At 47.0% G+C, this 27,419-nt stretch overlaps 2 protein-coding genes across 7 annotated transcripts in view; one reads left to right on the top strand and one right to left on the bottom strand.

The window, feature by feature from the left end:
• The window catches only part of LOC111074807 (potassium voltage-gated channel protein Shaker), a 114,605-nt gene that overhangs the window by 11,386 nt on the left and 75,800 nt on the right, over positions 1-27,419 (top strand). The window contains exons 1-2 of one of the 6 annotated variants that reach the window (XM_041591896.1): positions 16,464-16,591; positions 16,845-16,883. The exons of 1 other annotated variant lie outside the window; for it this stretch is intronic. In XM_041591896.1, the coding sequence (XP_041447830.1) occupies positions 16,536-16,591; positions 16,845-16,883 (95 nt within the window). In that variant the 5' untranslated portion in view covers positions 16,464-16,535. Of the gene's footprint in view, positions 1-13,091; positions 13,178-14,527; positions 14,590-16,463; positions 16,592-16,844; positions 16,884-22,366; positions 23,919-27,419 lie in introns of those variants that run through there. 4 more of the 6 variants (XM_041591900.1, XM_041591898.1, XM_041591897.1 and 1 more) reach the window with 4 other exon arrangements.
• Positions 290-4,929, bottom strand: LOC111072424. Its single transcript, XM_022364275.2, has 15 exons — positions 4,735-4,929; positions 3,817-4,280; positions 3,567-3,733; positions 2,890-3,486; positions 2,541-2,825; positions 2,340-2,468; positions 2,106-2,280; positions 1,904-2,019; positions 1,739-1,847; positions 1,582-1,673; positions 1,296-1,513; positions 1,133-1,229; positions 896-1,038; positions 577-813; positions 290-507 (listed from the first exon to the last, which is right to left on the bottom strand). The coding sequence occupies exons 2-15, from the start codon at positions 4,248-4,250 to the stop codon at positions 424-426; spliced, it is 2,883 nt and encodes a 960-aa protein (XP_022219967.2). The 5' UTR covers positions 4,251-4,280; positions 4,735-4,929; the 3' UTR covers positions 290-423.

Raw genomic sequence — 27,419 nt, 5'->3', positions numbered from 1 at the left:
TTATTTACATCTGTCTAGCGATTTGTGTTTGTTCTTTTCCGGTCCGCTCTGCTCTGCTCTCTCTCCACAAATACTTTGTTGCATTTGCAGTTGCTCCTCCGTTGGAAAATTTACATTTCACACCCACTGAGCTGACACACACAAATCTTTTCCCACTTTTCCCACTTTTCTCACAATGACTTTGGCAATTAGCAAGGCGCCAGACTTGAGAACCAAACGAACAAACAATCGAATGATCTCAGGACAAATATGGAACAACCACAAGAGACGAAAAGAGAAAGTGGGGATTTTGGAAAAAAAAACAATTCTCATTTATTTATTGTTTGTGTTTGTGTGCCTTAGAATCTATATTAGATTTGAGCTGTGGCCAGATCCCTTGGGAGCCCGGGCATATGGTAGTTAAGTGATCTATGGCTCTCGCTCCTAGCTGTTGTCGGAGATGAGGCGCTGCTCATTGTAGCGTATGGGATATGTGAGGGCGTTGCCCTTGTCCCACGAGTAGAGTTCCTGCGAGGGCAAAGGGCAAAGGTAAAATGCAAACCAAAAACCAAAAGAAAACGGAAGAGCAAAACTCACCACTGTGAGGGGATTGTAGCCAACGGTGGTGGTGTGGCTGAAGGGATTCGAGAACGGCAGATTCGTATTGAGCAGCTTGCCCTTGTACAGATCGACGACATATCGGATCTGCGTATTCTTATCGGTGGCCGAATCGATGGCATACAGATTGCCGCACACAATGAACATCTCCCCGAACTGATGATGGTCCAGTGTGATATTAAAGTTGTACTGCATCTTCAGGGTCTCCGCATCCAACTGCGAACAAAAACAGAAACCCAAAAATAAAAAAAAATGCAAAACCCATTCCAAAGAGGCGCCACTGAGGGAGGGTACGCACCTTTGCCACCAGCGTGTTGTTGGAGTTGTAGGTGCTGTAGATGACCCACAGACCCACCTCGTCCACATTGAAGTCCATAAAATTGAAGTCCGTTGCGTAGAGTCGGTTGGAGGCTGCCACGCCCGCGTACGGCAATTGTGTGGCTACACGGAAACACAAACAAAAAATACAAATCAAATTAAATGTCTCGGTATATATTTTATGTGTGTGTGTGTAAGTGGGTGGTGCATTACGTACTGATTTTCTTGAGGCTTGTCAGATCCAGTTTAACCACCAGATCGGAGTTCCGCTGGTGATAGTAGAACGAGCCATTGAACACCACATGAGCGTTGCCCTGAGGGCAGGAACAAATAAAAAAAAAACATCAATCTGTGGCCTTAATTCTGGGTTGGATACTCACATGAAAGCCCTCGGGTATCTCGTACTTGCGCCTGGGCACACTGTTCATGCGGTACTGTATCCGCGTGGTGAACTCAAACAGATTGTACGGATCATTCTCGTTCGTGACGAACGTCTTCTCCCGATCGCTCTCGGGCGCCGGGTCGCGCAGCCAGGCGCCAAACTTCTCGTTAACGACCTTGTGGAACACGGGCTTGCCCACCGCATACAGATAGCAGGCTGCAGCAGTAGAAAAACAAGAGACCGTGGAGGATTAATAATACCGGATGCTGGGGGGCAACACTCACTCTTGGGTCGCTTGGGCAGCCCCGGATAGCTGAGATTGCCTGTCGGCTGGATCTCAAAGTTGTTCAGTATGGAATCCTTGCACTGGTACAGGCTGCAAGGACAAAGAGAGCATTGCAGTGAGCATTGTGTGTGGCAGGGTTGGGGGGCCAGTTATACCTTGGGTCCGGACACTGATCACAGACGGGACACTCGCTCTCCGGCGGTCGCTGGCCATACACCTTGATGCTGTTGCCCACATAGGGCGTCTCACTGTTCGGATCTTGTGCTGAGGAGTAGCCCACGGATTAGTAGGGGCCCGCTGCCGCTTTGCTGTCTACTTACGCGCTATCTCAAAGTTGACCATGGTGGCATTCAGCTCGTTGCGTGCCACACAGTGGTAGTAGCCAAAGTCGTCCTTGCGCAGATTATTAACGGTCAGCCGCATCGAAGTTTTGAAACTGAAACAAATGGCAGATGGCAGAGCGCAGAGCGCAGTTCAGTGGGTGGGGATTGGATCAATTGGTTCGGAGAGTGGAGTGCTCACCCATCTGGATACGATTCAATGCTGTACTTCTCGCTGGGATCCAGTATCTTGCCATCGTAGGCCCGCTCCCAGTAGCGTATGGCCTCGGGGAAGGCCTCCACCAGGCACTCCAGCGTGGCCGTGCTCTGGTACTCCGCGTAGATCATTTGTCGGTACACCGAGATCATGGGAGCAACTAAATAAATACATTAATCAAATAAATCAACAGCTACAGGGGGGGGGGGGCACTCTTACAGTGAACTTCCACAATGAAGGTCGCATTGGCGACGGGTGCAATCCCATTGTTGGCGTAGCACGTGTAGGCCGCCATCTGGTGCCGCGTGATGTTGGTGAACTTCAGAAACTGTCCGCTGATGGAGGCCACTGCGAGGCAAATCGAAACAGAGCTTAGCCGTGGGCTGGGCTGGGCTGGGGATTGGGTTACGGGCTACTCACTCTCCATGCCATTGACGTTGATGGTGCGGCCGTCCTCGCGGCGCCACTCCACCTGCGGCTGGGGACTGCCGGTGGCCGTGCAGCTGAGATTCAGGGATCGACCCTCCTCGACAATCACCGTGCGATGGAAGTCCGGCGCATGCAGATCCGTGATCGAGGGCGGTATCAGCAGATCGTTCGAGGAGCTGCCATTGGGGAACTGCATCTTCCATGCATTGATGCCGGGCACGCCGGGCGTGCCGTTGGTGCCCGGCTTGCCGGGACGACCGCGCGGACCCGCAATGCCTGCGAATGCAGTGAATGACTCTGTTGACTCTGGACGCAGCACACGGAATGAACGGATACGAACCCTTGAGTCCACGTTCGCCGGGCGGGCCCTGGGCGCCCTTCGGCCCCGTTATGGACAGCCCATCCTTGCCGTCCTTGCCATGCAGCCCATCCTTGCCGTCGCGTCCCGACTGCCCGTTCTTGCCATCGGCGCCCGCTCGCCCCGGTACGCCATCCAGGCCCGGCTCGCCGGGCACACCGTCGCGCCCGTCCAGGCCCGACCGTCCGACGCCGCCCGCATCGCCCTTGGGCCCACGCGGACCAGCCGGCCCCACATGGCCGACACCATCGACGCCGGGTGCGCCGGGCAGGCCGACATCGCCGCGATTGCCCTTGGGGCCGGGTATGCCGGGCAGGCCGGGATTGCCGGTTAGGCCCTTGGGGCCGGACTCGCCCGGCGGGCCCACCGGCGCCGGCGGACAGTAGTCCTGGGTGCCCTTGCAGAAGCCCGTGATAATCTTCTCGGGCACGCGGCAGTAGGTGTTCAGATAGATCCACTCGTCGCCGCCGGGCGCGGCACCCTTCTGGCCTGTCCGCTTGCGGATCTCAGTGTCCTGCTCCTCGAGCGCCATGCGGTGGTTCGGATTGAAGAACTCGATCAGTGGATCAGCTGCAAGTGCTAAACAGGGAGAGCGACAGGCAGAGAGAGAGAGAGATTGGTTAGTTGGAAGTCTGGAGTCTGGAAGTTGCTGCTCTTGCCGTGCATCGAGGCCGGCGACGAGACAACGTCCCGCCGTATCCGCATTCGCATTCGCTGCTCCTCCGTCGCACGCGGGGCGTGCCCATCGATCAGGTTGTCCGTGAACTTGCGCTCGTTCTTCACCTCGCCGCTGCCTCTGGCCATCTTTCGCGTGGTGCTGGCGGTGCTGTCACGCGAGAGAGAGAGAGAGAGAGAGAGAGAGCAAAGATTAGAATGAAATTCGAATCCTTGACGAGGATCCCAACACACCCCGTTTCCCGCTCATGATCCGCTTCGGCTATCCGGCTGAGCATCGCTCGCAGGACATCCTCGGATCGCTGCAACTCCGCCTGGAACTGTGCGCGAAAGAGCCTCGAGTTGCTCTGCGTTGGCGCCGCGTCGCTATCCTGCTGTGTGTGCGTGTAAAAGACGATGGCCAGGCTGGCCAGGATCAGGGTGAGGGCACCCAAATAGATGTAGACGAGCACCAGGGAGGTAACCGCCTTGTTGGCACCGCCAGACGCGGCCCTGTCCCCCACCAGTTGGTCACTGGAGGCCGCTGACTCCAGGCGCCGCGGTGGCTTCGCCTCACTGCTGTTGGCTGTGCTGGACGAGCCGGTCTCGTCCTCATCCTGCTGAATGGAGCGTCGCTTCTTCTTCTTCTTGCTGGCATTGTGCAGACTCTGGTTGACGGCCAAGAACATGTTGCAGCCGCTGTGGTGTCCGTGCGGCTGCTGCTGAAGCAAACAAAAAACACCAACAACAACAAGAAAAAGAAGAAAGGGGAAATTTGTGGGTTTTGAATTTTGATTTCTGGGTTGGTTTTGATTTATGGAGCGCAAGTGCAGTTCGAAAATAAAAAAATTTCCATATTTTTAGATCACAGAAAAATACCAAGGAGTGGGAGGAGGAGGAAGGGGAGGTAGGCACTCGGTCTAATTTTAAAAAGTTTCGGCAAAGCGCCTCTGGAACGTTCAACGAACTGCCCTGCCTGTCTTCAGCTGCTTTGCATACAACTTGCAACATATTGTTGCGGCAGTGGCAGCAAACCTCAAGTGCAAATTAAAATGTAGAATGTAGAATGGAAACTCGGAACTCGATTTTTGTTTTGTTTGTTTGATGGAATGGAATGGAAATTTGTGTGTGTTTTTTTGGTGTTTTTGTTGTTGCTGTTGTTGTTGTACGTACGTGTATACATAAGAGCCGAGCCGCTGCTTGCTACTAAAACTTTTTCACACTTTTCCGCATGGGGCAGCGACAAATGGGAGGCGCGGAGAGAGCGTGAATGTGAGAGCGTAAGTGTGAATGGGAGAAAGATATTGAAGAAAAGACAGAGAAAGAGAGTGAGAGAGAGAGAGAGAGCTGGTGACCAAACGCGTTGGCGTCTAATGCTCGACTGAGTGACAGTTGGCTTTGCTCCGCTTTTCATAGCCGGCAACTTTCCCACGCACTCTCTCTCGCTCGCTCGCTCGCTCGCTTGCTCTCTTTCTCTCATCAAAGAGAGTGTTGCCATCAAAGGAGTGGGGGAGGAGAGAGCGTACGAGCGATAACAAATCGAGTCTATATCTAGATATCTCTGTATATATGCCATGGGCCATGGCTATATCCGTTGACAGCTTTGCGTACGCCATAAATTAATCGGAAAACTTTTGGGGGGAATTTGGAAATTCGTTTGATTTCGGCTAATTTAAGAAAACTAATGGAAATGATTCTTCCAATATTTGTTACTATATATAATCGTATATATCGCAAAACAAGATAAATACAGAGAGTGAGAGAGAGAGAGAGACTGTTGGGGCTCCTCTCTGCAATTCGACGCCTGCGCCGTGGCCTTCCTCTTCCCTTTGGCATCTAACGGGAATGCACATGGTTGTGCTCCCCAAAAGCAGAAAGGGGCCACAAAGAGAGAGAGAGAAGAAACGATGGAGTTGGGTAAAGTCTGGAAATATCCTCAACAAGTAAGAAGTTGAACGGTGAACAAACCGAGGCTTTGGGCACCGAGGTAAATTTGCGGAATTGCATTGCGAACTGTAATAGTACGAGGATAAAGATATCGATACACAAATGTCAGTACATAATTCACTTAAAGTTAACTGAAAGGCTACGGTAAGGGGCAGCTTTCTCGGTAATATCGGGGTTCACGGGGATCAGACTTGAGAGTTACAACAAAAAAAAATCAAAGTCGAAAAAAGGGTAGCTACGCTTTTTATGTGAGATATACCGCAACAAGATATACCAATATAGTACGAATTTTTTTAATAGAAATTTCAAAATAAGATTTATTTTTGAAAATTAAAAAATAAAATAAAAAATATTAAACAAATAAATAATTTAAAAAAAAATTAGAAATCAGATTTATTTTTGAAAATTAAAAAATAAAATAAAACTAACAAAATTTAAATAATAAATTATTAAAAATAAATTAATTAATTATTAATTAATTAATTAAAAATAAAACCCTCAAAATAAGATTTATTTTTGAAAATTAAAAATAAGGCTTATTTTTGATTTTTGTTTTAAAAATTGCTTCCCTACGTATTGTACGTCTTTCTGTAGCCTTTCACTTAATGATCATTCATCAGTGAATTTTCCAAAGTGGCTCGATCCTCAGAAGCAGTTTTCTTCAAGTTTATCCAGTAGAAATGATCCAGCTAGTGCTGGTGCTAGATCACTTAAATAAATTAAAAGTGTCAAATAAATTTGGAGAGCATCATTAAGCATTGAGCATCACCACTGTACGTGTAGCTAGTCGCTCCGCTGTGTTCCCGCCATTTGTGTTTAATTTTCATTTCCGTTGCGAAGGCGGCAACCGTAACAGAATTCAATTTGCAACGCTCCGCAGCTCAATGAGCCATAACGAGCTCAGCTCGTTAACAGGATGGCGGTGGCGGTGGCGTTCGAGGTGGCTCCTGGACCTGCATCAAGGAGCCAGGAAACATTCAACATTCAATATCCACTTTGGGCGCAGTTGCTGAGTTGCTGCATTAGTTGCACAAACATGTCAAACACGGCAAAGGCCAATGCCAATGCCAGCGTGTAATTTGGCAGCTGACAAAATTGAGAAAGCCGACCAGCAGCGCGATTTGGCACTGTTCCCGTGTATGGTGACGGCTTAGGGTCGGAGTCCGTCTGGTAAGCGGCTCTGCTCAGTGCCAAATCATCAGCAACAAGCCGCAACAGCTACAGGTACAGCAACGACACTGAGCGAAAAGCCAAAACCCAATTTCTGAATAATATACAAAAAATAATGCAGAGGTTCCTTCAAGGAATCCTGTGCTTAAACAAATCCAACCAAAGTCTATTGGTTTGGGGAAATGTTTTCCCATCAATTTCGTAAATTGGTACAGTGCTTTTTTTGCTCAGTTAAGTTTTTCTACATCAGCGTATCGGCGTATAGTCAATAAATCAAAATGTCAAGATGATAGTCTTCAAAGTGAATGCTGAAGGTGAAGCAAAGCCAAAGCCAAAGGCAAAATTCAATGAGTGGGAAATCTCCAGACAGCAGGAAAAAAGCCGCTATTAGGCCATCGCTTAATTTTTGCCTCACTGCTCGGCCCCCATGGAAACGACAAATTAAATGACAAGAAACCGACTTTAAGTCCCACCACCAATCGTTCAATCATTCATTCGTTCATTCGCTCATTCACGACGTGTGAGGTGTAGCCAAACATATTGACTTTACCCCTGCTCGTCGTACCCCTTACAATGTTGCTTATGAGTAATAAATTAATGCAAATTCAAATGCAAAGCCAAGGAGCGAAGGCAGTTCCGTTTTTTATGGGCACAGCAACGTCGGAAAGTGCATTCCGAGTCGACAATAGAACTGCAAAACAACAGACTAACAAAAAACCATACGACAATACGGACCCTTAAGGCGGCCAGGGGGAGTGCTGCAGAGCTGAAAGTTTAACATTTTATTAGCATATTTCCCAGGCATCCGGAAGCTACGTATTTCAGGCTCTGGCTACCCCCCCAATCAGGCTGATTGAAGCGTAGCACGAAAAATGTGCAAAGCGCGATTGAACATATTTGAAGAAGTTAAAGAATTCAAAGAGATGCCATTGTTGATGTTTCCAAGGGGATTAGGTCTCTCAAAACAGGATCACAGCAGAGCAGGACCTGCGTTTGCACTTGAACATTTATAGTTTGCTTTTCTCAGAGGTCCTTGAATTGTAGGAATTTCCGAGGCAACATTAAGGAAATTTTAATTCTGAAAAATAAGTCTGGGAAAGGGCAAAGGGAAAGGGCAAGGAAATCACTCAACAGCAGATGTTGTACGAGTAAGTGCTCCTCAAAGCAGTGAAAATTGCGAACATTTGGCGCGTATAAAATGTGTCAAAATAAAGCCAATTGGAGAGATTTTATAGGAGCACATCCGAGAGGCAATAAAGTTTGTGATTGGCGAACATTCCACGTAATGGGGCATTCGCATATCTGGCTGTAATTATACCCGTACTCAAAAAGAGTTAAGGGGTAGATTAGATTTGTGTTAAAGGTGGATGTCTGTCTGTCCGTCCGTCTGTCCGTCCGTCTTGATAAGCGCCTGGTTCTTAGAGACTATAAGAGCTAGAGCAACCAAATTTTGTTTCCAGACTCATGTGATAACACACTGCTACAAGTATATTTCAAAATTTTGCGGGATCGATATTGTAGATGTAAATGGAGATAGCAGATGTAGCAAAAATATATACTGACTGATTACGGGATAAAAGTGGAGTCGCGTCCACAGAAGCGACTCACACGTTCCTTCTCGTTTTATATTGCTCAGATCCCCATTAAAGCGCCAGAAAAAAAACACCCAAAAAATGGATAAATTTTCTAACTGCCGCCTGTCGCAGGATAAGTGGACGTGGGCGTGGCAAAGACGAAATTCACAGCGGGAATTTCTGACAGCCTCTCCACGTCTTGTCTCCTTTTCAGTTTTGCTCTCGGTTTGCATTTTCCTTTGCATATTTATGAGGGAAGCGGCAGACGGCACAGAGGGTACACGGCACACACGAACAGGGAACAGGAGCAGGAACAGGAGAGGGCTTTAACGCTGAGAAGCATGTAGCAAGGGCTGGGGAAAATGGCGAAATCATTGAACAGCATCGAGTGGCAGCGCTTATCTCTCGTCAGCGGGAGTCAGCGCCAAACATAAGCAAAGTCAAAGCGAAGCGAAAAGAATGCGGAAGCGAGGCAGGCCTGCTGACTGACGATTGACAGACTTGGATAGGTCGAACCCTTTGATACCCTCGTATGTGCCATAACATTTTGATCATAATGGATGCAGCTGCAGCAACTCCACTCCAACATCTTAGTTGAAGTCTTTTCTTCGCTAGTCTCTTCTCTATGCTTCCAATATTTTGGAAATCTGTTATTGATTGATCAAATATTAGATCAATCTCCGACTCATATCAAATAAAAAAGCTTGAACCGACTTTTTGGTGTATTTACCGGGGTATTTGATAATTCTTCCCTTGTGGGCGTGGAATTGGCTTTCCCTCTTGTTATTTGTTACTTTTTGTTTTTGGGGGGCGGCCCCGGGTAAAAAAAAAAAAAAAAAAAAAAAAGAAGAGGGGGAAAAAGAAAGAGGGGGCCCCCCAGAAGCGACCCAAACGTTCCTTCTCGTTTTTTTCTTTTTTTTTCTGCTATTTTTATTGCTGTAAAATCCAATAGAAAATTCGCCTGCTCCAGAGTCTTTGATGGCAGAAGGGTGTGTGGGGGTTGAGTTTGTGGATGCCGCAGATAGATGCCGAGCGCTGCCTCCGAGCACGTGCTTCTCCAGAGCAACAAATTCCGAAAAGCCGAACGATGAACGCTGCTGCTGCTGCTGCTGCTGCTGCTGCTGCTGCTGCTGCTGCCGTCGCTGCTGCAGTCGATGCCGCAGTCGCAGCCTGCGCTGGCGTAGATGCTGAAATTTTCGAAATTGGAAGTTCGAAAAGCAGACAAAAAAAAGCTTGCAAAAGCTCTGGTGCCAGAGGGCGCCAGGCTCATAGCAGGACAATTGAAATTCAAATTATTTATTCGTTCTCCCGCAAAATCGAAGATAGCTTTTTGGGGCTTTCTGGCCCTCACGCGCGCTCTCTCTCTCTTTTTCTTTCTCTCTGTCTGTTAAAAGCTTTCCTCAGGCAAAAGCCCGCAATGCAGACGTCACAATGGCCCCCAATGTCAATGCTCTTTGCGATTCAAAATCTTAAAAAGAACACCCGAAAAAAAAACACAAACGACATAGATAATCATAATAAATGAGGTCACTGCGGCATCCAACAGAACTCAATTAAAAGCCACTAAAACTAAGAGGAAGAAAAAAAAAACATTTAAAACAAATTAAAAATCAACCGAACTAATCCTTTATTTTGTTCTGCCACTTTTCTTCTCTTTGCAGGTGAGTTATCCAAACGTTAGAAGCGTGCATATATTTTTCTACCAAATACCAAGCAAAGGCTATTAGAAGGCCATCAATTGAGGCGATAGTGTGGTTTGTGTACTCTCTAAGTGCTTTAGTCGATGCCATGTCCCAATTTTTAAGCTAACGATGGCTATGACCCCCCTTATGACCCTTACTTATCAAACTTAGTCCTGGCCCAATGCACAATATAATTTTAAGTTTTTCAAAAATAGAAGCAACAACTAAATATATTTTGAAAATTGTTTTCAGTGAGTGTTTAATGGGGAGTACATCTCTCAGTCTCAGAACCATTTTCCACCCGTGAAATATAGACACATAATTTTAATATATATAATACATTATTTATAAGAGCGTTGAATCGATATTGACCCACGTTATTAACCACTTAACATTGCATGAAATCCGAAAACAAAACAAAATATACATACTTGTATCAGTCAATCGTTGGGGCATGCAATCGATCAGTTGATGTGGAGCTAGCCGCCAAGCAAAACAATAATATAAATAACTTTTTGGCAGAATGAAAACAAAATGCCCAATCATTTAATAAACAAAAAAAAAAACGACTGCCAAACAACATGGGAAAGTATTTTCGACCGTATAAAGAGTATATAGAATCCTGCTTTGATCACGATTAATAGTCGAAGTCAATGAACTTATTGCAGGAGCAAGAAATTTAATTTAAGCGAACCAAAACCTGTTCCTATTTGCTTGTCACTGCTTGAAACACGAACCAAATCTTAAGTAAGTCGATGCACTGCTTGCAGTCTAGTCTCAGGTAAAAACAATGCACTGCTTAATAGAATCGATTATTATTCCCAGTTAAGCTGCCAACTTCGATTTATTTTCAGATCCATAAGGGTGCGTAAAGCTTCTAGGGTACGTGAGTGCCCTTCAATACCCACAGCCCCAATATTTCTTGTCCCTCTGTGCCCATTCATGATCCATTCACGCTGATCTATCAACACGGTCCTCCATTAAATCATCCATCCCATTTCGATGTTCCCATCTTTTCCGTCCTCTTACACAGTTACGCATACCTATGTATCATGCGAAACGTTTTTCGAGGGAACAAAAATCAACAACAATCAATCGACAATTGGGAAGCAATGCCAAGAATCGGGCATTGAGCAAATGCATTAAAAAAATTCATCTTTCGAGCAAAATCACCAATCCACTCGAAGACCCCTTAGCCAAGCACTTTGTACGTAAATATGTATGCCTGTATGTATGTACGAGTATGCATGTACATAGTATGCCACAGTATCTCTGGCGGTTGTGGCAACCTGCAATGAATGGAATATACGTACTGACCATAGTTAAAGCTGGCTTAAGCGACCTCCAAAAAACATCTCATTATCCTGTATTGTATAATTAAGTTTTGGAGCACATCGCTCATTTTATTTGATTTCCAGGGTGCACGAAACTTCGAGACAGCCTCGCGGACAGACCTTTCCTTTTGTGGCATTCACAATCTGTTTTCTTATTCATGTTTCGTTGTCAGTCGTTTATACTTTTTGTGAATTTTCTTTTTAAACAAATAAAGAGGCGCATTAAAAACGATATTGTCGACAATTGACGAAAACAGGGCCAACACACACACACAAACACACACACAATCAGCGGAATCTTATTTTGCGGCGGTTGATGGTTTTACGGGTGGGATGGAATGGGTTGGCATGGCATGGCATGGCATGGAATGGGATGGGTGAATGGGTGGATGGGCTTTACGCAATCTTTGGCCGAGTGAGAGGAAAATGAAAATGAAAAACGAGTGAAGGTCGCCTCGCCTAGCCGAGTATCTGCTTAAGTACATATCTGCTTGTGTATCTGAGAGTGTGTTTGCTGTTCATCAAGTGACGCTATAAACGCATCCCACCCATTCATTGGCACTGGGTGCTTCATGATTATCATCATCATCATCATCATGGGTGCGAGTACTCGTGTATCTGTTGTTGGTCTGCTTTTGTATCTTTTTTTGACCACAAATACACAACACTCGTATTTACGATCAATTGAAATTGTGCAGAATATGCAATTTACAATTGCGTCGATTGCTAAATTAATTGAATTACTTATATATCCATTCGTAATTCGAAATTCGAATCAATTCAATTCGTCACTGGCTTCAGGCTCACTCTGGCTGTCTGGGCTGCTGCTATTGCTGGTATCGATTCTTTGTGTCATGCAATTTGTGTAATCGATACAGCCACACCATTCCATTCCATTCCCCCCAAAACAAACTCCACTCCCCCACCACTACACTCAATTTAAATCGGTTTTTTGTGTCTCGTATTGTCGTATCAAATGTGCGGTTCGATTTCCATTCACTTGTTGCTGCTGCGCTGGTGCATCGTGAATCATTCGGTGGGAGGGGGTTTTGCGACGAGGCCAGATAACAATCGCAATTCGAGAATGCTTTACACGACACCAAGGGGACTGAAGCTCCACTTTGGCTGTGAGCCACTGATTATAGCAGGCTTACAATCTGATCGGTGCTGTATTTAAATAGTCTCTAATAACACACTTCTACGGGCAGGAGTCCCTGATGCTGGCTTCAACGATCCCGCATTAACGTAGTCGCATGGTCGCCGCACGTTGCAAGCAATTTGCGTGAAAAACACTTTGCACAACACTCAATACACCCATCCATCCACCCACAAAGAGCCCACTCACCCACATGCACGATTTTTGGCACTGTTCTGCTTTTCGTGAACTTTTTTCTTTCTTTTTTTTGTTCATTTCGGTTTGGAAGAAAGCCGATTTCGTTTAAGATATTCTGGCAAATAAGAGAGAACGTTTTTAATTATTAATCGATGGAACGAGTGGGTCATGGAATCTTTACGCTTTTTAGCAAAGGAATTCTAAGAAATTGTCCGAATCTGTTACCGAATTTTGAGTGAAATGGAAACCCGGAACAGAGTCTGAGGTTTGATGCTGTTGTTGGCGCCTGGTTCCAAGTCCCTGTCCCCTGGCCCCTGGCCACTGGCCACTGGCCTGCGGTGATGTCCATGTGCCCCCCACGTCAGACCTCGCATTCGCAGTCGCAGTCGCCGTCGACAAACGTCGCTGTCGCTGTCGCCAGGCCTGCTGCGAGCAGAGGAGCGAGCGATCTTCAGTAACGCGTACGCCGGTGAGCGCTTCGCTTCGCACTTGTTTCACTCTCACACAGAAAAACAGAAAAGGAGGAAAGGAAAGGAAAGAAAAGAAAAAGAATCGGACCAAGTGCATTGGCATAAGGTGAGGCATTGCCAGAGAATGCGAACGCCTGATAGTTGCCTATTTTGTGTGTGTGTGTGTGTGTGCGCGGAAAGAGAGAGGGCAGCATGTGCATCTATCTGCAATGCACGCAATTCGAAGAGAAGAGCGGGGAATGCATATTATGCTCTCATATTTATGCAGCTTGGAAGCAGAGCTTCAGCTTCTGTCGCTCCCGCTCTCGCTCTCGCTGCCGCTCTCGAACCAGTCCAGTGCGTATTTCACTTCGTGTGTGCCTTTTTTGTTGTTGTGGTGACAAACATGATTATGATAGTGATTATTACTTACGAAATGATTATTTTATTGTTGCTAAAGATCATAACGATCATCCCATGGCAATTATTTGCATAAAAAGTGTTGCGTTGATGACGTTCCTCTTCGTTTGCCCATCGCTCCTTACGTTCGTTCGCTCCACCTCGCACTCAATAGAACAAGGTGTATTTATGCAAGGTGAGGCACGCGATGACCCACTGACAAGTGCATCTATTTGGAAGAGCACTCTCTGGGAATATTTGAGTGGTGCTGATCTCCTCTCCATCGAATGTTTTTTTTTGTTTTTTTTGTGAAAATATGCAACTATCCTGAGATTGCTTCTTGGAAGTGCCCTCACCTTGTATAAATTCACCTTGCACTTGCGTGACCAATGAAGAATAATCTCTGCGCCACCCTCCTCCTATACGCTCACTACCGCGCGCGATCCTCTTCCTCTCTTTCGCTCTTCTGACGCGACAGTTTCAAAAATGTTCCGTTTTTGAGTGTTTTTGTTGTTGTTGTTGTTTTGTTGCTGTTTCGTGTGTGTTTTGTGCGGTGCCGTTTGGAATATGTGAAAAATGTGTGCGACAACTGCGCCCCCCACACCCCAGCACACCGCACGGTCCGCCCGCCGCCGCCCACCCATTCCCATTGACACCGTCGCACGCTGTCTCGGTCGGCGTCTCGGCTGCTGCTTCTGTGGCAAAAGGCGGCCAGCAGCAGTGGCAGCGGGAAAAAAAAACAAAAACAAAAGTGAAAAATAAATGAAAATTGTCTCGTTTCATTTCTTTTGTCATTTGAATATAAATAAATATATATCTAGATGTCGCTCTTTCTGTTTCTGTATATATGTATGCAGCCAGCCGTCTGCTGATGTACATATGTATATGCATACGTGAACCGTTATCTCAGTTCTATATAGCACACACTCGTATATATGTATGTGAACCGTTATATGCCTGTGGCTTGAGCCAAACGCAAAGAGAGTTGCAGTTACAGCTGCGGCTAATTGTGCACACAGGAACACAAAACAAAAATATATATTGTTAGCAGAACACGGCGCGAACAAGTGGAGTAAGTTAATGGATTGCCTGTATGGCCCACATCACGACGACGAACGGCAGTTTAAGCCAAGCGCCAAGGTAAGAGCTGTCCATCGCTGTCTCATTTCCACTGCTCTGTAGTTGGTGCCGTGCCTCATCTGCTGACACTACGACTGCCACTGCCGCTGCCACTACCACTGCTGCTGCTGCTGCTGCTGCTCTAAAATTCCCCTGCAGGAATGACAGAAATCTACTTCTTGTTAGACATTTATCTACTAACATATTCTTCAGTTAATATCTTGGACATACTTGGACATAGCTAGGATCAGATCAGATCAGACCATAGCATATAGCATACATCGGTTGCATATGTATTTTCTTAAAGATAATTAAAAACAAAAAAAAAATGCAAACAATTTAAGTTTGTCGTAAAAATAAAAAAACCAAACTGCTGTGTAGGTCATCCCCTAGCATATGCGTATGTGTGTATGTATGTATGTATGCACATATTTATATAAATCCTTCAGGTGAAAGATTGTTATGACAGGGTATCAAAATCTTCGGTGCACAAAGTTAGCCTATCTTTATGGGCTTTTCATTTGTTTGCCACGCGTTTTTGGGTTTCTTCTCTGCGCTTCTGCGAAATCATTGCTTTTCTTTTTGCGTTAAAATTTGGTTTTATTATTTTCTAAATATTTACTTTGGTGCGAGAATTTTTCGCATTTACGACTCGCCCCCAGAATACGCGTGTACGTATGCAGGTGGGGAATGTCGGACAGGCGAATGTTTGCCATTCCCAGAGATGGATCACAATTTAGGGGACAGGCGCTTTGGGCATTGATTGGGTTGAATTAGGGACGAACCAAAGGCATTGGTTCCTTTGGCCTTTATATATACCTAGCTTTTGTTTCAAATTCCCTTGATTCATTTTCGAACGGTCCAAGCTGATTGCTGGTGGTCAGGAGCAGTGGATCATCGATCACATTGCTTGAATATCGACACCGGAGGGTGTCTTTGGCCTCATTTCCCATAGCCCACCATCCCATCACCCGTTGCCTTCTCTCTCTCTCTCTCTTTGTCTTCTTGGCCGACCTTGCCCCGAAACGAACGAAACGAAACGCCGCTAAAGAAATGCAGAAGAAGAATAAAACTATTTATGTTTTTCATTTCATTTTTGCGCCGCTTTATGTTTTGTTTGTTCCCATCGATTGACGTTGCAGCTAATTAACGTGCCCCCAAAAGCGCATATGCCGCATGCCCATGTAGGGCGGGGGGGCAGTGTGCGGCGAGCGTTGCCAGGTGATGATTATTAAGACGGACCGACGACCTTGACAGCGACTTAAAATGTGCTAACAAGCGCGCTCTCATGTCACTGGGGTCTTAGCTCTATCCCTACGCTCTCATCTCCTCACCTTCTTTCTCTCTCATAATTTCTCGCTCTCTCTCTCTCTCTATCAGTCTCTATCTCTGTCCCTTTCTAAGCTCTTTCCTTTTTCTTTCTTTCACTGTTTGTTGAAGAGCGATTCTGTCAGCTGTCTCTCTCCCGTTTCCGGCTTTGGCCAAAGCCAAGGTGCAATCCACCTACAATTCAATTAGAACGAACTGGGAATGACCAGGGCAGTGGATCGAAGCGAGTGATACCCTAGAAAAGGTAACAGTTACCAGAGTGAAAACCATCGAAGTTCTACGAAATGATTAAAGTCTGAGATCCACTTCCCTGCTCTTCCCTAAAAGACACTCTGACACACGCAAAGCCGCACACATGAGAGGGTCGCACACTGTCCACACAGCAAGGGTATGCAAATATTGTGACCGTTGATCACCCAACCACACAGTTTGGCTGTGACTGTGGCTGTGACTGTGGCTGTGACTGTGGCTGTGACTGTGACTTTAGCTGTGTCTGTGGCCGGTGTCCGCCCGCAATGCTGTTGCACTTTTAAGTGGCGCGCGCGCCCGTTCACATCGTTCCCAGGCCCAGGCCAAGTTGAGTTCGTGGGTCGTCGCGTGCGTGCCGGATAAAAACCACAAAGCTGGTGTCTGGAATTATGCATGGGGCGACCAATGTGCGCTCGCCAGCAGAGATGCGTCACAAGAAGAAGAGGTACCGTCCACTGCTGCTGCGGGAGGAGGAGTGGCCCAGATCTGAACAGATCGCTGGGCCGGGGATCAATGGATCCCCGAAACACGGCGGAACCAGCAGTGATTCTGTGATTTGTATTATTATGGCTAATTCTTTTTCCTTTGCTTTTATTTGATGGTTTTTTTTTGTTTTTTTTGTTGGCTGTGTGTGTGTTTTTGTGTATGGTTCGGAAATATGTGGAAATATGGAAATATGGATCCGGGTGCCGTAACAGGCAAAAGCAGTTCGTCATGCAGGACAACTATAGGATGATGTAAATATTATGCGGAACCCCCTACCCCCTACCCGTGCCTCTCTCAAAGTAGAGCTCTATATTTGTAGCAGCTGCTAGTTATATTACTTGTAAGCCAAGCCAAGCCAAGCCACGCCACGCCATGCCCATTGTTGTACTTAAGATGCTGCAACCCCAAAGTAGAACTAACAAAAAACAAACAGAACTCGAGTGCTCATACTTTGATGTGTCATTCCTCTCCTCTCCTCTTTTACATATGAAATATTAATGCCAAATAAATATTCTTAAGCTGGAAACAATCTTCGCTGATTGAAACGGTTATTTAAGACCCAACGACTTGTCACTGGTCCATGCCAGTTTTAGCTTTGAGCTGAAAATTAAACTTGATAATGCCTAGAATATTGTTCTTCCCATCTTTGATCTTAACACTCGATCCTTAGAGTAATTCAAACACTTTACCCAACGCGCCTCTTAGTCTTTTAATCCTCGTTTCCTTGTGACGTTTTTTCTATGTCAAAGAATATAAAAAAAAAAAACGTTATGTAGGCCTAGAAATATTTTTCTTAGTCGGTGGGAGTGGTTGGGAAGTGGTGGGGGGGAATGGGGACATTCCACTGATGGATTTCTGTGGCAGTTTCAAGAAGGAGTTGCCGCAGTTGAAGTGCCAGAACGGATATGTTAGGCGGCACGAAACAGTCCCATCAACTTCTTGTCGCCCCTCTTTTCGACTATTTCCCCCACTGGTTCCCCACTTTCTCTCATTCTCTCATCCCTCTTCTCTATCCATCTCTCTCACTCTTTCTCTCGCTCTCTGTTGGTGTGTGCCGCTTTTTGATTGCCACAACCTTGACGTGAAGCGGAAATATTTGCCCAGCACTTTCGCCTTTGGTTTGGGTTTTTCTTTGTTCGTGGTTTGCATTTTCCGTTTTTGGTTTTTCGGCTTTCTGTTTTGCTTTTCATCTGGGTTTTTTTTTTTTCTTTTTTTTTGAGGGAAATTTTTTAATTGATTTGCCTTTTTGTTGTTATGGTTGTTGTTGTTGTTGTTGTTGTTGGGTCTATCGCCTTCACCGTGGCCGTGACCAGTTAGCCGCAAAAGCAAACCACATCCTTGCCGCCTTTGCCCGCCTTTCGCTGTGGCCACTTTCTCCTCCTTTCTGGCCGCTTTCTTTATGGAGCACACACGCACATGGCCTACGTGTGTGTGTTTGGCGGAAAACGCCCCATCAATTTTGTTATTTTTAGCATGCAAATCGTTTTGTCAGCCTTCAAGGCAGCAGCGGCGGAGTAAAGCAGCGCAGAGCAGCGGAGACCGCCAGCTGGCGGACCATATCCCCTCATTGATGATGAGCTTCTCCTTCAGCCACATTGCAATTGCAATTCCCTGCAGTTTTTTTGTTTCTCAGACAATGTCGGATGAGTGGGTGGTGGGGGGTTGGTTGGACCTCCTCCGTTGGTGGTTTTCGAGTGGTTTCGAATGCTTGCAAAAAATAAATATATGTTTTATTTGTTTGTTTTCTCGTTCGTCACCATTTGCTGTGGCAACACTGGATGGGTATAAATTTGATCAATAATATTTTTTTTTTTTGGTGGTCGCACCTACCTCCCCCCTGCCTGCCTGCCTGCCTGCCTGCTTCTAGCAATCCCCCTTCCATTCTCCTCACGTGCCGTGACTGCTTATTAGCCATGAAGGTTACCAGCGCTAGCGTCAGCGTCAGCGACAGCTGAGTTAAGGCTCATGCCACATGGCCGCATGGCCGCATGGCCGCATGGCATGCAACCCCTGCATCTCCTAGCCCCTCCTCACTCTGTCGTCTCAATTTGCATGGGTCAGCCAACTAGGCAGGCAGTGGGCCACCAACAAAAGAACCACTGGCCATGATCCACGATTTGGTCCAACATTGCGTATGCGTCATATGCTCAATGTTGCTCCATACCACATTGCCCATGCCCCATGCCCCATTGGACACCCCACAGGCAACAAATTGCACTCGCGCATGCAATTCCATTCAACCCTGTGCCCCTGCCTCTGCCCCTGATTGCCCCCTCGAGACACAGAGAGCCCCTCCAGAAAAACGGAATATGAAATATGAATTTAAATTGGAATTTCAATGGGAATTCAAGTCAGAATCGGAAAACAAATATCAATGGGTTAGGGCAGATATTTATGATAATGCCAAAGCTGTTCATACATAAATATATTGCAACATCTGCAGCTCAATTGAAGGCAAAAGCAAATATTGACAGATGTTGGAGAGTACCAAAGAGGAATTGATGAGAAAAAAGGGACAGTGCCAAAGGATAATATTTTGGGGAAAACTAGAAAAATTCTGCGACTTCTGGCTATCAAATTAGTTGCTGCAGTTTTTGGCATCTCTTTTGGATTGCTAAGAATAAAAGATAGCCTTTACTTTAGACACCATTGGAACGATCAAGATCAGGGAGATACTCACCTTTCCTCTTGTTCATTTTGGGAATTTATGAAATAAAATCGAGCTAATGGTTAAATAGATGCATGAGATTGGCGTCAGGGGGATCTTTTTCCATTGGAACGCTTCATCTTCATCCATTTGCAGCCTCCTTGTCCCTGTCCACAGCAGAGTGGGGTCTGGGCTCTGCTAGCAGTGGCGTCGCTTCGCGTCGCTACCGATGCACACATTAACATTAATCGCTGCCTCTCTTTCTCTCGCCAACGGAGTGGTGGGGTGGGGGGGCAACTGTTACGAAACCGTTGATGAGGAGGGGGCCTGGAAGGGGGCAGCAAACGAGCAAAACAAACTACGAAAATGAGGAACGAACGCCGACTGAGAGCCGAGTGCCGATTGCCGATTGCCGACGGCGCACGAAGGCGAGCAGCCGAAACCGAATTGAAATGTTTCGCTCGGCTGACAGAATTCCACTCAAGCTCACACTCGCATTTGCACTCACTTACTCACTCACTCACCACCCAGGCCACTCACAACGTGCCTGCCACCCACTCCTCTCAATCGCCACTCAATCAGGCTAGCCCTCTCAACGAAACTTTCTTCCCCCCCTGACAATCTTCCACTGCTGAATGTGGGATGAAGCAAGGCGGGAGGGACGGACAGCTACGAGTATATGCGTAATTCTAGAGTTAACCGATCTGGCTTATTCCTAATTCAGCAAAGAAGAAATAAGTGCAACGTTTGTATCCATTCTCGTCGACAAATTATATATAGTTTTCGGAACAGAATTCGTTATATTTCATCAGCGCAGACTAGAGTGAAACGCTTGATGAGGTTTATTTTATCATGAATTAAATACATACATACATATGTATCTACCAACAAATTGTTGGGAATTCTTTGCTATTTTTGGGAGGTGTAAGAGCAGCGTTTCCCAATCCTTGGGCCTCGCTCAGTCAATCAGGATTATTGCTGCTGTGTCGCTCACACATCTCACTCACATTCAGTCTCAGTTTTGTGGCGCGCAGTCTTTAACCGAACTCATTCACATTCCCCTCAGCCCGCGCTCTCTGACCCACACACACACACTCACTCTCACTCAACCTTTCTCCTCTCAGCGCCGCACATCCCATTGAACTCGTTGACTCTTTCATACACTTACACTTGAAGTTCACGAGCTGTTGGCCTGTGGTTCGGCTTTTTGGTTTTTCACTCGAGTTAAGGTTGTGTGTGTGTGTGTGTGTGTGTGTGTGTGTGTGTGCGAGTGTGTGTGTGTGTGTGTGTAGTACAACATTTAGTTAAGTTAAGCGCTGAAGTGAACTCAACTGAACCGAAAACTGGCCCGAAATTGAAACGATGAAACGATGAGGAATCGTTGTCCCGTATGCCACGTTTGTGTGTGTGTGTTTTGGTATGATTCAAGTGCTGCCTAACTTAGATTTCTGGCCGATTGTTTGGCATTTTTTTTTTTTTGTTTGGTAAAGAAGTCGCCCTGCCGCTGCTGCTGCTGCCACTGCCACTGCTGCTGGTTCTGCTGCTGCTGCTGCTTTTGGTGCTCCTGCTGGTGCTTCTGGTTCGGCGAATAGTTTGTCCCGGCCAGCCAAGCCAGGAAGCCAGTTAACAGAGCCTCTCTCTCTCTCTATCGCACACGCTCTCTCTCTCTCTCTCTCACTCTCACTCTGTCTCCGTCTCTGTCTCTGACTGTGTCTGTGTGTGCGTGTGGCAACTTCGTTGTTAGTGCTGGTGCTGGTGCTGGTGCTAGTGCTGCCACTGCGGGCTCTGTTTGGGCTCTGAGCATTGTCAACAACGCGGCACAAAGTTCATACAATTGTGACACGCGGCGCGTTAAGCACGTGGCTCTGACTGATAACAGGCGACCAGAGCCGTGTCCAAGCGATTGATACAAGGAACCATTCAAAGGGTGCCCTGTCATTGACACTAACATCAAGTGCCACAGCGACTTGTACGAAAACTCGTAAATGTGGCCGGAAATGGCTGCACATTAGCGGTGCTGCACGGTGCTGGAGAACGAGTAGGAGAAAGAGAGAGAGAGAGAGGAAAGGGAAAGAGCGAGCAGCAGCAGCAGCAGTGGCAGTGGCAGTGACAATGCCACACGTTGCAACGCGTTAAAATAATGAATAATCTTTTTGTTGTTGTTGAACGTTGAACGCCTCGAAGTAGGCAACAACTTGTGACAGTGACAAAAGTGCGTAAGTGTTAGTGCAACTCCTCGGGCGATCCGGGCCGGGCCCTGCCTTACCAATAATTTGTTCAAATTTTTTGTTCGAGTGCCCCACACACACACCCAGACAGAGGCTAAAGGGTCCTCGGCCCCAGGACAGATTTGGAATTAGTCCAAACAAAAAAAAGATGAATATGAATACACAGGCTGGTGAAATGTGAATGTGAAAAGAGGTTGCTTGAACCGAAGCTTCCTTTAATGTGGATTAAAAATAGCTAAGCAGATGAGCAGATTTATAAATAAAGAGAGACCGAAGGAATGAATACCCTTGCAGAGTTCAGAATTAACACGGCATTAAAGCTACATAGTTTATTTTTGTTGTTTGCATACCTGTGCTAAAAGGCAGCCACATAGCCTTACAATTATGGATATATAAAAGTATAAGATATTAGATCCTTCGCTGATCTGGCCCTATTCTCCCGAGACGTAGCGTTCCAAACTATTGGCCGTGCAAATAATTAAGCAATATTTTTTTTTTTCTGTGCTGTAAAAAGTTTGATCTAGACTTGGCATATTTTTTAGTGATCGGTAGAGTCCTGCCAATCGATTGGCACCCAAAGAATATTTCAGTGTTATATTCGGCAAATACGTGTCTCCAGGTTTTATTTGCATAGGAATAATAAGTCAGAGGAGTCCCGCCACGGGTTAAAGGTCTATTTTAGCGAACCGAAACCTCTGCAAGGGTAAATCAAACCAAAAGTGATCCAAACGAAACAAAAACAAATAAACAACACAAAAAAAAAAACACACACACTAAGCGCTTACTAAAAATTACAGAAATCCAAAACTCAAGGCCGAAATTTACAAAAAAACAAAGCAAAAAATAAATAAAAAAAACCAACAAAAACCAACCAAAATAAGCTCAAAATCGGCAAAGAAAAACTCATGTGAAATGAAGGTGTAACCAAAATTGCAGTAATTTGAAGTTGCAACATTCTCTGTGGCACAACGAACGACAATGAGTGGCAACAATGGCAATGGCAACAGTGCACCCAGCAATGAACAGCAGCAGCAGCAGCAGCAGCAGACAGTCCCGACTGGTCCAGCAGCAGCAACATCAGCGGCATCGGCGCCTGAGGCAGTGGCAGGCGGTGGCAGTTCGACGAGACCTGCCACGGCGCCGGCACGCACCACCGATCCGAGCAACAACAACAACAACAATAATAATAATAATAACAACAACAGCACCACCAGCAGCAGCAGCATCGGCTATAGGGTGGATCTGAGCCACATAAACAACAACAGCAGCAACACCAGCAGCAATCGCCAGGCCAGCAACAACAATCACAATGAGAACAACACGGGGCTGGTGGTCAACACTGGTGTCACAACAGCAACAGCAGCAACAACAGCAACAACAGCAGCAGCAGCAGCACCTGCTGCAACTGCAACGGGAAATGTAACTGCAACTGCCACTGCCACAAGCAGCAACAACAACAATCACATCTATGTGAATCCCCACAGCTACGACAGCAGCACCACGGGCAGCGTGAGTGGATCCACGGCGGTGATGCTGCCACTGCCACTGCCACTGCCCCTGCCCCTGCCACTAAGCAATCCATTGACATTGCAACTGCCACAGCCCCAAGGAGGCGGTGGAGGAGACACCCATCTGCAGCAGCAGCAGCAGCTAATCAACACGGGAGCCATCAGTCGGACGGGCACCTCCACCTCGACAACGCTAAGCACCCTGAACACATATCTGTTCCCTTGCGGCGCCTCGGACTCGGCGGGCACACTGGGCGTGGGCAGCTGCGATCTGGACAGCAATTTCAGCCAGATGGTGAATGGAGCCGGCAGCAGCGAGGCGGGCAGCAGCCTCAGCCAGAGCACGGCACCCGCCGGCCTGGGCATGGGTTTGGGCGTGCAGCTGGGCCTGGGCTTCATCAGTGGCAGGCGGCGCATCCGACGGCTGTTCGGTGTGGCAGAACCTGCCAGCCTGGGGATAAACGGTGGCGGTGGCGGTGGAGCCGGAGCCAATCCGTATGCGGCGGCAACGTTGCGGCGGCGCAGCTCACAGCTGGGGCAGTTCGGCAAGCGGCGGGAACGTGAGCGGGAGCGAGAGCTGGAGGAGATCGAGCAGCAGCAGCGCATTGCCACGGTGGCCTCTGCCAATGCGGCATTTCTCGAGCGACGCGAGATGCAGCTCCAGCAGCAGCAGCAGCAGCAGCAACAGCAACAGCAGCAACAGCAGCAGCCACAGATCCAGTTCATGTTTAACCCGCTGCAGATGGAGCCGCAAAAGAAGAAAAAGAAAAAGCCACCGGGTCCGCCGGCCCAGGCCCGGCAGCAGTCATCGCGCACCATGGACGATCCGATGATGAACCGGCCGCGCAAGAGCACGCCCGCCAAGAAGGGCAAGAAGGCCGCCCCGGAGAATCCCTATGAGAAGTACCCACAAATCACAATCAAAAATCAAAAATTAAGAGTTCAAAATCAAAATCAAAATCAGAGCAAGCCAAAGCACAAACAAAACCGCTCTTTAGCCACTTAAGCCACGCCTCAAAGCCAACAGAAAATTATGAAATATTATTCAAATCATTTAAAGCAGCCGATGAAAAACGATGTTGATGCTTTTTCCAATTTTTCCAATTTTAATTTAAGCGCTTTCCAAATTTTTGCTTTGAATTATTAATTTGTGTTGTAAAGAATTTTAATAAAACGTTGATAAATATACCCAGTACATACTCGTACATACATATGTATATGAATACTTTTTGAATACGTTTTTTGAGCAATGCTTCGCTTTTTCGCTTTTCCAATGCTTTTAGCGGCTTGTTGATAACCTGCGCCCATATGCCCATGGCCACAACTCAACTCATCCTATGCTATTCTCACCTTCTCTTGAGCACCCATGAATCTATCTAGCTATCTATCTATCTATCTATATATTTATTTATCTATCTATCGACCCTATGCAAAATCTACGCCCAAAGGCATAGCCTCGGGTATACGCATTTGCGTATGCGTAATGCCCGGAACGACTTTGCCCTGTGGGGTCAGGAGCCAAGTCGCCGCCAAGTCAATGCCCCGACAAGCGGCAGGAGGCAGGCGGCAAGCGAAAGAAAGCAGCCGTAAGCGAATCCCGAATCTATTCTCGAATGGGAATCAACAGACAGCAGACGGCAGACGGCGCCAGGCTCCAACTCTGCTGAACTCTACGCCAAAAAAAAAAAAACCAGAAACAAATATTCGCATGGCTGAAACGAAGCTTGGATACCTTTTCCTTGAACCGGAGCTCCGGCATCCGATTAAGAGCGCGTTTGAAAGGATTCAAAGTATCATTTTATAGAGAGAGAAGAGTTATCCTTCCTGTTGGTGGAAAGGGTGTTCGGTGGGCCATTCCTCTGCATAAAGCAGAGATGTTGCCCTGCCCCGTTGGGTGAGGGTATCAAAGAGACGAATGAGCGAATGGCAATTGTTGGAGTGGAGTGGAGTGGAGTGGAGTGGAGGAATGGTTAGCGGAAGTGTAAAAATAAATGTGCGTCTAACTGGAGCCAGCATAAGTCAGCGTCCTCCGAATCTGATGCCGTTTGGCTGCTGTCTCCTGTTTCTGTCGCTCATACTGCCTCTGCCTCTGCCTTCGCCCGTGCCCCTGGCTCTTTTCCTTTGCCTCATTACGTATACGCCACCGACTACACAAAGACACTAAAAAAGCACACAAAAGATAAATGAGCACGGGGGCACTGAGGGGAAGCCACTGTCCAAAATCAAAGTTTATTTTCTATTCTTCCCGAGATGTTTACGGGGCTCCCAATTCGCTGATTCTGGCATATATATATATTTAACGCTTTTATGTAATGCTCTCTGTGAATGGTGGCAGGGGTAGGGGTGGCTGGCAGGGGGAAATGTCGCAGGGAAATTGCTTTAATGTGGCTTGCGTGTCGGTTGCTGTGCCCTTTGTTGCTACTGTTGCTGTGCTGCTTGTTCTTTTCTCAGTTTTCCGTGCTTTTCCACATGTTACTGTTGTTATTTTCTTTTTTTTTTTTTTGAGGAATTTATGTCAATGCCACAAACGGCAAACAACAAACAGCAAACAAAGGGTGGAGGGGAAAGAAGAGAGAGGAGAGGAGTGAGTGAGCGAAAGAGAGGTGTACGGAGTACGGAGTACTCCCTTTTCATGGGCCCAAAAAGCATTACTCTGCAGTTTTGAGTTAATTGGCAACAGTCATACCCTGTCGGCCAACCCACCCACCTACTCCTACTAACCGCCCCTCACCCACATAGTGGCCAACACGTGGGCGACACAGAGAAAGACACAGAGAGAGAGAGAGAGAGAGCAAAAAAAGGAAGGGGGGAACACGCGACGCCATGGCTGCGACATGTAGCCGCCATTTAAATTGCCCGGCAGAGTCGACCTCGCCACACAGCACTGACTCCCCCTGCCCCTCCAGCAACCCCAGCCACCTTCTGCGCCTCCACTTCCGACGAACACTTACCCCTACAACAAAACCACCCCAGCCCACCCCAGCCCATCGCATAGCCTGCCATACCCCAGGCAAGAGGCAGACCCGGAATGAGACATGTTGCCCTTGATTTGTGTGCACGGCATGTGGCGGCGTGTTGACTATTTGCATTGCATGCCATGTCTCTCCCTCTCTCGCTCTCACTCTCTTTCTACACATATTTGTGTGTGTGTGTGTGTGTTTGTGCGTCCAATAATTTCGTAACATGGCCTTTGTGGCGATCTTTGCACAGCGATAAGCCCCCCCGACAACAATCAAAGGCGAAAAGGACGCGAAATGGAGGGGGGTTGGCGCGTGGGGAAACTCATTGAGTCCGGCCACTCGCAACATTTTTTTGTATTTTGTTTGCCCTACCCTACAGGGTATTGAACATTGTTCGAAGAACTTAAAACCCATTGAAAAAGGGTTCGTAAGCTATCGAAATCTGGACACAGATCAGGCAAAGATCACATCACGCCACAAGAATTACAAATGTCGGGCTCACACGATTTGCTTTTACTTAGTTTTGAAAGGTAACTTTGTATTCCACTTGCCTTTCTGGGGCTTAAACGGTATTCAATGGTTCGTTCTCAGCGAACAGATTTTCCTTTTTTTTGCCCCCTTTTTTTCTTCGTGAAGTGTAAAGGCCTTTGGCGAGGACAAAACAATTCGTAGCTCCAATACATTTGCCTAACTACACTTATTGGTTTTCCTCTACCCGGCCACCCCTCTCCCTCTGTGTGTGTGTGTGTGTGTGTTTGGGGCCCAATGCCAAAATGATTTGCATATTTTGATATGGAAATTGTTGCTATTGTCGCTGAATTCTGCCTAATGCCCGGCAATTACTAATTATTTAATGTCCAGCTCCAATCCAGCTCCGTATGGAGCACAGAAGAGAGGGCGACACGCCCACATAGCACTTACAGCCTCTACTTGGCCCCGTCTGCAGCTGCCTTGGCCATCTCTGCCATGCAACTCCCACACTGGACGTGAAAAAGTCTGGGAATATCTGGGCAGTTTGTGTTCACAGGTTTATTTAATTTCCTGTTGGCTTACATAAGTTTATAAAAGTAAGATTATATGCTGCCCTTCTGCGCCCTGCCACCTGCCCACCCTATTCTAGTCCACATTCATTTTCTGCCGCAGGACCTTCTCCGGCGACCAAATTGCGAACGCTAAAAAGTATGCTACGGAAACGATTGTTCGCTTTAGCTTAAGGTGTGCGAGTGTGTGTGTGTGTGTGTGTGTAGACCAACTTTAGCTCAAGGGCCAGCAATTAGTCGACACCCCGCTCTGGCCGCAGCTGCAGCCCCTGCCCCATGCCTCCCCACTCGCACCCGCTGCAGATGTTGTGGCAGCTACAACCTTGAACTCGCCGGCAAATCGAAGCACGAAACGAGCACAAAGCGAATGAAAGTAAAAGTTGCACGTGCTGCTGCCGCTGCTG

The sequence above is a fragment of the Drosophila obscura genome, unplaced genomic scaffold, assembly GCF_018151105.1.
Source record: "Drosophila obscura isolate BZ-5 IFL unplaced genomic scaffold, ASM1815110v1 contig_165, whole genome shotgun sequence".
Lineage (NCBI taxonomy): Eukaryota > Metazoa > Arthropoda > Insecta > Diptera > Drosophilidae > Drosophila > Drosophila obscura.
Note: the sequence above shows the minus strand (reverse complement) of the source record. Positions and strands in the feature narration are given on the sequence as shown.